The 9,635-nt window shown below is 40.6% G+C and overlaps 1 protein-coding gene across 1 annotated transcript; it reads right to left on the reverse strand.

Moving 5' to 3' along the window:
• Nucleotides 1–438: 438 nt before the first annotated feature.
• Nucleotides 439–3,135, reverse strand: LOC103713436 (acid phosphatase 1-like). The gene is made up of 3 exons (XM_008800366.5): nt 2,561–3,135; nt 1,889–2,098; nt 439–824 (listed from the first exon to the last, which is right to left on the reverse strand). The coding sequence occupies exons 1-3, from the start codon at nt 3,049–3,051 to the stop codon at nt 650–652; spliced, it is 876 nt and encodes a 291-aa protein (XP_008798588.2). The 5' UTR covers nt 3,052–3,135; the 3' UTR covers nt 439–649.
• Between the last annotated feature and the right edge of the window lie 6,500 nt (nt 3,136–9,635).

Genomic DNA, 9,635 nt, shown 5'->3' on the forward strand with positions numbered 1-9,635 from the left:
GCATGTGGTAGTATTTTGCAGAAAAGAGGGCTCTTCTGCAAAGAAGAGAGGAGAGAAATAAAAAGAGCTTTTTCCAAAAAGAAATGAAGAGAGATTGATTGAGAAAGAAAATCACATATGTATAAAAGAATTTTTAAGGTCAATCGGCCGAAGGCTGTGAACCATCCAATAATAATAACAATAACAGCCATTCAAATATCCAACAGTAAAAACTCTCACGGCAAAGGCATGAAACAACCTTTTTTTTTTTTTTTTTTTTGAAAAATGGATAAGAACAAAGGAGCTTTAAACATTTTGAAATGCAAAAATAAAAAAAATAATTAACATTATATCCCTTATTGTAGGGACTCAGGAACTTCATTCTCTTCAAGAAAAATAAGTATAGCTTAGGCTCTTCCTTTTTCTCAAAAAAATGAGAGCCTGTCCTTTTAAGTCTCATTAGCATGGGACAATTAAGTTTTATTTCTCATTTATTACCAAACCTTCAAATCATCCGAGCTTTTTTTTAAAAGATTGAAGTAGGAGATAGCAAGATGCTGCCCCCTGTTTACTAAGAACAGAGTAGACGCAGCATCCAGGACGTTATCTTTCAGAAATTGAAACACGATAGACATGAAAACTCTAGATGAACTGAAGTACAGCAGATGTTCTAACTAATGTAGTACATTGGATCAGGAACCTTGAAAGTACGACCACCCTCTGGTTGCCCCAAGATATCACTCCACTGATCTCCAATGTTTCCAACAACGCTATAACCTTCCTCTTCCAATTTCTGCCTCATACCCGACTTATACGCCACGCTCGAGCCACTCACGTTTAACCCTCTGCAAACAAAAACAGAGCAACACAATTTACAAAAGATTGTGTCAGCATCCTAAAAACAAGTGACATTTTAATCTATGTTGCTGAGTGTTTGAACTTTGATGGTGATCTCAGCATCTTGACCGGTGCCAACCGGAGTGACATAATGGCAACGCAATTAACTTTCGAAGTCATACTTTGTAAACGTTCAAATAACGGTACTTTTGACTAAAGGCGCATGGCCATGTCCCATTATTGAGAACAAGTCCTCGACCGCTTTTGACAAAGTCAAAAGCACGCAGGCCAGTGGCGGCTGATGAGAGTTAAAATATAGAGTTTATCGCATGAATATCTTTTTATAAATTAAAGTTTGTGTATATACTTATTTTTTATTTTTATAAAATACTGTTTTTCACAAATACTCTTAATATAATGATTCTTCTAATACCATTAATAAAAAACAATATTTATTTTAATTAAAAATAAAATAAAATTTTAAAATTATTTTTTTTGTCCTCAATCACTATCGCCTTATAAATGTTTTGTTTTTTCTCATCTACTCGTTAAGAATATTTAAGTTATTTTAATTTAAAATCGTTAATTTTTAACAGTGTTAAATGGTGCGGGTATATATGCAAAAATAAGAATAAAAAAAAGTAGAATAGCAAAATAAGTATTTTACGAGAGTATACATATAAATATTAATTTTGGAAGAGTATTTATGTAAAATTCGATATTTAGAAAAATATTCATGAAAAAAATCTTAAAATATAATTTTTTTAAAAAATATATCATGCACAAAAATGCATAAGAGCCCAATTTTGCCATCAAAAGAGAGCTCCATTAGGATGTCTCGCAAGTAAATTAAATTGGTGCTTGATACCACATTGCAACCATGTGTTATACCAACTCGCACCAACTCACTGATGCCATATGGTTTACAGTACTGCTCGGATACTATGATTGGGCCAAAGTTATTTGACCACCTGGGATGAAAGAATACTAATAATCGTGAAAATAAGAGAGATAATAATGAATCAAAGAAAAAGAGGGATAGTAATAAATATCACAAGAAAAGGGCTGATACTTTAGCAGGAGTTTTTCCCATGTATGATATCCGACCATCTTGAGATTATGAGCCGTGATGTCCCTTTGATCCTCGGTTCTACCCGTCAAGAATACAATTTTGATGCCTAGAGACAACAATTTCTTATATAGCTCCAAACTTTCTGGCAGCGCAGGTGCTTTCCCCTTCATCACCCATGCATTGAATGATGTAGCATTATACAGTTCGACCCTACAAAAATCAGATTTTTGCACTTTAGAAAAGCTAATCATGCTCTTTGAAAATTATGCGTTTAATTGAAATACGTTAGGAAATTTAATTCGATTCATCAATGTTGCCAGATTTTTTTTTAAAAAAAATAAAGGGGGCGAATTTGAAAGAATTAATACGCATGAGAAAAAAGATGAAAACATCTTTTGTGACCTTAAAGTATTCCAAAGATTTAGTGGAAAACCATTGCAAACTACTTCTTCTTTCTTTATTAACTTGGGACATCTTGTCCTCTACTTAGTATATCCTCAAAAAAGAAATTCAAAAAGAGGCTGCTCCAAGAGCTTCTCTGTCCTTTTAACTCTGAATAATAGATAAGTTTTTTTTTTTTTTTCACATTAGCAAATAAGCCTGATATGGCCGGAAGGAACCGGGAGGGAACCGTGAAGACCGAAGGGGGGAGAGAGAGCAGGGTGCGGTTACCCAAAGCCGTGGCGAGCGTAGTAAGGGAGATTGGATAGGGTGGTCTCATCGACGTCGAAGACCCAGACGTCCTTCCCGTCGGCGCGGAGGTCGAGGCTCTCGGCGTACTTCGCGGCCTCCCCGGCGACAACTGCCGAGTCCCTGCGATAGAGACCGCCGAGCATGTAGTGGCCGACGTACCCTTCGCAGGTGCGGGGGATGGTCTTCCACCCCCGCATGTTGTTGGCTTCCACCGCGACGCGCCAGCTCTCGCACGTCACGCCGCTCAACCGGTGCGCACCGGAGCCGGACAGGGGGCGCAGGAGGTGGATGGGGAGCGGGAATGGGGGGTCTTCCACGCGCGAAGAAGCGTGGGACGAAGTCACGAGGGCGGCCAAGAGGACGATGGCGACGGCAAGCTCCATTGCGGTCTCTTTCACCCGCTCCGCTATACCTTCTAACTGCGAACTTTGGGGCCTGGACTTATGGTCTTTATAGGCGAGGCTCGTCATACCTACCACAAGGCAACTGGAGGTTGGTGTTAGAAAACGAAGAGTGAAAACAGGAAACAGGGGAGGAGGAAAACCGCTGAATTCATTTCCAATTTTCTTCGCTCTTCTTTGTACTTATACACATTCGAGCTTGGTCAAAGTATAACTAATCTAGCTATTAAGCAATGTAAATTATAACTGAATATAACTAATCTAAAAATTTATAATGAAGAAGCTTCCAAAACATTAAATTTATTTCAGCTGATTCACTGTTTCAATCCGTTTCAACCGTAACGTTATGACGGTTGTGAAATGTTATAAGAGTTTAAATTTAAATTTGACCGTTGGAGCTTTCATGTGAACTGGTTGTTCTATTGGAAAGAAGTGGTGAAATCGTTGCTTGCCGGTTTGCTGGAAGAGACTGTAACTAAGTGTCCTTGTTATTTTGAGAGTTAGTGGCTGGCTCCTTTGCTTGCACCGAGCTGCAAGTGACTGCAAGTGATTTCTGTGAATATTACCTGGCAATTGTCTGGTTGCTGATATCTTCTGTGAATATTGCCGGTTTGACAACTATCCACGCATTTGGCAAGTCCAACTCCACAAGCTCAGTTTTTTTTTTTCTTTTCTTTTCTTGCTCAGTTTTCAAAACAAACAAGAGCCTTCTGTTTCCGATATGAATGATACGGCGGCCATCCATGCATTAGTACCTCTCTTCAGTAACATGCAGGGCCATAATTGGGCCAACTCATGTCATGGTTTTTATTGTAAAGTAGCTGCAGTTATATTTGGCCGCAAGCACTCAGATTTTATTTGGATTATTTGGTAGAGGTAACTTTGCTATTGGACTAGAATCAATATAAAATAATTACTAATATGTAGTAACTATAAATATTAATTAATCACTGTGGCGATATACTGTATTATTATATATGTAAGTGCATAATATGTGAAATATGGTCAATAGCTGGTCATTTGTTTGTTTAATGCAACAAGAAAGAGACATGAATTCTGCATGTTGAAGATACAACCTTACAGATCATCTTTTTAACATCATACAACCCAAAAATTACAATTGCATTTATCAATTATAGATAACCAAAAAAAAAAGTTCGCGTGACATGCTAGGGTGTTGCTTAGGTGTTTGAACATTGAAAATATTTAAAGCGTGACAAGTGGGTTTTGCAAAAAAAACATAAAATTACTAATTTGATAAGCTGGCACCTTTCATCTATCATTGCTCGTGAATAACTAGTTTTTCCTCATCGTCATTAAAAACGGGTTTATGAGAGAAGTTTAGTCTTCCCTTCTGCTCTATGTCCTATTGCCTAAAAAAAATATATAATTTTTATTGATTTAAAATAACAAATAACTATTGGCTGTCTAAAAAGGTAATAAAGTAATTTGTGACCAAACCCAGTAATTAAGAAGAGGTCGAAAAGGGAAATTATTCATTCCTAAAATCTGGAAATTCTGTCATCTATTTTTCTTTTTGTGCAAGGTAAAAAATATAGTTTCTCTAATCAACTCAATCCCCCTATCTAAAGGAAATTAAAAGGAACAAACTAATTTCATGACAATTGTGATCTGAATCATGAGTTGTTTTGCATGCGGATTGTCGCATGCGGTCATGTAAATATCTGATATTCTACAGGAAACTGAATTTTTGGACAACACATTCACCTACCAAGGCCTATTTTTTGGTGAGAACCGATGATCTCCTTCCCATTAGAAACCACGTCAAGCTTTCAACTCTTTAATTCCTTCTCCTATTTTCGTGCAGCTTGTTACTGTGGTAGTTTACTAGTTATACGGAACGTTGCGAACCTAAAAAACGCTACTTACATAAATGTTTTAACACAAAATGAATAATATTATACAGCTTTAGCAATTCAAACTATATATTTGTCTCTGGCTTGTGGTAATTTGTCACACTTCTAAGTTTTCTTTTGTTTTGATATCATAGATTGTGACGGCCGTTCATAACTTACGGTGATATCCCCAATTCTGCACTCTCAAACTTATTTTTGAATGAAATAACAAGGCTTAGCTTCCTCCCAAACAAGAGCTGGTCCGATTCTTTAAGTGATGCGACTGGGCTAAAGGCTTATGGTGCACGCGGTCAAATTCGGGGAGTGGAGTTATGAGTCTAGAAGGTAGTTGGGAAGGATAAGAACTTGAGGATGCCTTAGTGTTTGGCTTGCGTGCTTTCTGGAGATTCTTTTAATAAATCAACGCAGTTTCCACATGCAATTTGAATAATGAGGTTTGAGGCCCGTGATTGATAGAGCCAAGGTTTCAATAAAAAATAAAAAATGCATGCTGCTTGCTACAACATCCCAAACTTATCTCCATCTGAGATTAATCTATTGACCGCGGGGAGGCCACGGACACATATCCTATCATAAACAAAACAATAAGGCCTATTCATCTGTACAGCACCAAAAGAATCCAATGAAGTAGGAGTCCCGGAGCATTTTTAGGAACTTGTGGAAGAAAGAAGGAACTTATGTCCCATGCCGAACTCCAGCTCACACCAAAAAGGCAAGCGATGAGCCTATAAAATAAATAAATAAAGAGGTAAGAAGTAAGACAGACTATTCTCGGTGCAGGCCCGCGAGTAGACCTGACCACGGTTTTGGAACCGCCGGTTCCGGTTTCACAAAAATCTAGAACCTTAACCGTAACCGAAAATAGTCGGTGCGGTTCCGATTCTAGAACCGTCGGTTCCGGTTCCAGTTCTAAACGGTTTCGGTTCCGATTTTTCAACATAAATTATAATTTTTTTAAGAAAAATAAATTGTATAATTAATTTGAAAAAAAATTATAAATATAAATAGATTGTGTAATTAATACAAAATCATAATTTATGCCTCATTTTATTATTTACTATCAAAGTAAATTTTAATAATACAACTAGATAACATTATTAAAAAAAATAAGTTACATTAAATAAATTTTTTTTTCAGGTTCGAACCGAAATCGAACCGCCGATTCCGGTTCCGGTTCGGTTCCATCAAACCTGGAACCTTAACCAAACCGTATTCCTCAAAATTTCGGTTAGGTTAAGAACTGTGAGACATGGTTCCGGTCCGGTTCTTTCTAGTTCGATTCCGGTCCGGTTCTCCGGTTAGAATTGGACCATGGTCAGGTCTACCCGTGAGATGTCGTCCCTTGGCTGACATCGCCACGGAGAGTCCATTATTGCAATGGCTATTGTTGCGGGATTTTCACCCTGACAACAGCCCACACACCGGCCGAGCAGGAAAAGCGACTGCGTCCCTTCCCGAGGTATTGTCCGCTTTAGGGCTAACCCTGCGGGCGCGGAGCTCGCACAGGGCGCACACCCGACCTGCGGGCGCGGAGCTCGCACAGGGGGCTTGGGCGACCCCTCACAGTTTTGTCCCACAAAAGGGCCCTCGGGAGGAAAGGTTGAACCTCCTCATTATAAGGCACAGACCTTTCCGCGGATTAGCCGATGTGGGACTAAAGTTCGGAACCCCATCCCATAACACAGCCCCTCCAGCGGGAAGGTCTGTGCGCAGCCGGGGCCCTCCTTCTAGCGCCATCTGTTGCGGGATTTTCACCCTGACAACAACCCACACACCGACCGAGCAGGGAAAGCGACTGCGTCCCTTTCCGAGGTATTGTCCGCTTTGGGGCTAACTCTGCGGGCGCAGAGCTCGCACAGGGCGCACACCCAACCTGCGGGCGCGGAGCTCGCACAGGGGGCTTGGGCGACCCCTCACAGTTTTGTCCCACAAAAGGGCCTTCGGGAGGAAAGATTGAACCTCCTCATTATAAGGCACAGACCTTTCCGCGGATTAGCCGATGTGGGACTAAAGTTTGGAACCCCATCCCATAACACAGCCCCTCCAGCGGGAAGGTCTGTGCGCGGCCGGGGCTCTCTTTCTAGCGCCATCTGTTGCAGAATTTTCACCCTGACAACAACCCACACACCGGCCGAGCAGGGAAAGCGACTGCATCCCTTCCCGAGGTATTGTCCGTTTTGGGGCTAACTCTGCGGGCGCAGAGCTCGCACAGGGCGCACACCCGACCTGCGGGTGCGGAGCTCGCACAAGGGACTTGGGCGACCTCTCACAGTTTTGTCCCACAAAAGAGCCCTCGGGAGGAAAAATTTGACCTCCTCATTATAAGGCACAGATCTTTCCGCTGATTAGCCGATGTGGGACTAAAGTTCGGAACCCCATCCCACAACAGCTATTAATTAGCTTGGCATGGTTAGATTGTGCAGGTGTTAACTAATACGGCATGTCGCAATCGTCTTCAGGGAGGAACGACTTCTGTGATTTATTTATGGACAGGTATACTCGAACTAAATACTTTCGTCTTCAGAAATTATTTCTCTCTATAACGAGCATGAATCACTAGTGCAAGCGTCATGGGTTGCATTTTTTTCTACACTAGATGTACAGTTGATAAGAGCAGTGGTTAGGGCAGGTATCCTGCTGAAAGCGATGGTACCATTATAATTTTGATATCCAGAATACTAATCATTTAAGATAAACCAATATACAAAAATGTCCCTCCGAGTCAGATACTCATCCCTTCATCCATGATTGGGTGGTGGCAAAGAGATTTCCCTTAATCCATGATTGAGTGTTGGGTTGGAAATTTCTTACGAAGATGACATCTATACTCGTTGTTTAGAGATTTTTTGCGATAATTGATATTGATGTTGTCGTTTTTTTCGATGGAACAAGGTGGAAGTAAACACTTCCCCCAATTTATTGGATCAAAACATAATTGTACCAAAGAAGCGAAAGAGACGGAGAGAGACAAAAAGGGGTGTAAATAGGGAAAAATTACAGAGGAACTTCCCCAGCCAAGAGGCTGTAGAAGCCCGAGTCAAGGTGCTGGGAGAAGCCAAAGAAGAAATACTGCTCCAAAGTTTGTGGTTGCCTTCGGTCCCTTTCTCTAAACACAAGTGCTTCCGTATGCAAAATCTTTTGAGGCACCGCATAGATCTAATAACGCCGCTCGAGAAAAACTCCTCAACTTCCTTCTCACCAAATGTACGACAAGAAGGACATTAGAGGTGGTCAAGTCTGACTGGATGGTCCGCTTACAGAGAATGGAAAAGCAAGTTGCTGTCCTTCGGGGGAAGGCTCCTTTTCGTCTATTCAGTTCATACTTTTTTTTTTTTTGTTAAAGATTCAGTTCTTACTTCTCTTCCACTTTATTTTATATCCCTTTTTAAGTTGCCGGCTTGGGTTATGTAATGTAATAACCCAGATTTTGGGCTCGTGGAATTAGATAAAATTTTGCGACCTCTTTGTAGAGTTGCCGTGTGCCGTTAAAGATCAAATGCTTCCTTTGGCTGAGCTGGAAGAGAAGACTAATATGAGGGATGCACTGGGGAAGAAGCTTGCGAAGAACTCGAGTGGCTGTGTGCTCTGCAGACTGCAATCACCCATCAGAATCTGTTGACCATTTGTTCTCCAGCTGCAAATTCTTCTCATCGATTTGGATGGAGATTATGTTCATTGCGCTGTGTGTTGCACACTCATGCTTCCTTTGAAGGTATTTGTCTGAATTGGAGGAGACGAAACTTCACTAAGTCAACGCAAACCGTGGTATTCATGCTCAATTGGAGTGGTCCATTCTCTACAATAGTAATGATCTTGTGGAACATGGAACAATATGGCGTAGTATCAAAGGTCTTAAAGATCATCTTCTTGATGCATAAAAAACGTCCTTCCTTGATCCACTACTGGGACACCGTTTTGATTGCTCACCACCTCTACCGGTACTCAAGTTCAGATTAAGCGCTGAGGAAGAATGTAATTCTGCGACCTCAAGCTGTTTCATCACCCCAACTTAAAACAATTGGTTTTGTTATTTTTGCCTCTCTCCTCGTCTATTGTAAATCTCTGTTTCACCGCAGGGGATTACCAACTTTGAGCTTTCTTTTGTAATCCTTTTTCTAATTCTTAATAAAAGCCGGGTGGTCTGACCTCCCTTCTACTGAAAAAAATAAAAATAAAAAAAATAAATCTTTCCGATAAATGTCTGAAATTTTTTCCTTCTCCAAGTGGTCCATAAATCATGCATGTTGGCTAGTCATCCTCCAACCACCGACAACCATTGATCCTCTAATGGCGGGTTTCTTAATTTCAAAACTTGATTTCTTTTTTCTTTTTTTTTTTTGTTGGGAGGATTTATTTTATTCTGATTTTTCATTTGTATGGTTTGAGTTGTGAAATTTGAATTCGGGACTGGTATGTTTTGAATAAGAATTTTGAATTGGGAATTTGGGATTTTTAAGATTCAGATGAGATGGACTCTCTCTTGCTGCAGTGTTCATTTTCTTTAAAGAAATGGTTGGATATTATTAGTTTTTATTTTCTTTCCTGAGAATAGGTCAGGCGTCTGAAAGATCCTGACGATCTTGCACATGAAATAGCTATCCCAAACCCTGGGATATCCCCCGGGGACCAGACGGACCATTGCGGGCATGGGACAGGGAAGGAGGACAACGGACAGCTCACTCTTACCAAACGGATATCGGGCTATCTCAATATCTGGGACATCCCCGGGGTACGAAGACTATTGCGGGCACAGGACAGGAAAGGAGGGCCACAGAC

This window comes from Phoenix dactylifera, chromosome 5, assembly GCF_051530095.1.
Source record: "Phoenix dactylifera cultivar Ajwa chromosome 5, Ajwa_hap1_PhDact_Kaust_v1.1, whole genome shotgun sequence".
NCBI classification, from domain to species: Eukaryota; Viridiplantae; Streptophyta; class Magnoliopsida; order Arecales; family Arecaceae; genus Phoenix; species Phoenix dactylifera.

Bases quoted from the DNA above. Each gene is read 5' to 3' on its own strand.
- LOC103713436 (XM_008800366.5), bottom strand. From the start codon at position 3,051: ATGACGAGCCTCGCCTATAAAGACCATAAGTCCAGGCCCCAAAGTTCG. The intron at 2,099-2,560 runs GTAACCGCACCC...TGATTTTTGTAG, and splicing joins TACGCTCGCCACGGCTTTGG to GGTCGAACTGTATAATGCTA. The intron at 825-1,888 runs GTATCAGCCCTT...TTTTGTTTGCAG, and splicing joins TGGGAAAAACTCCTGCTAAA to AGGGTTAAACGTGAGTGGCT.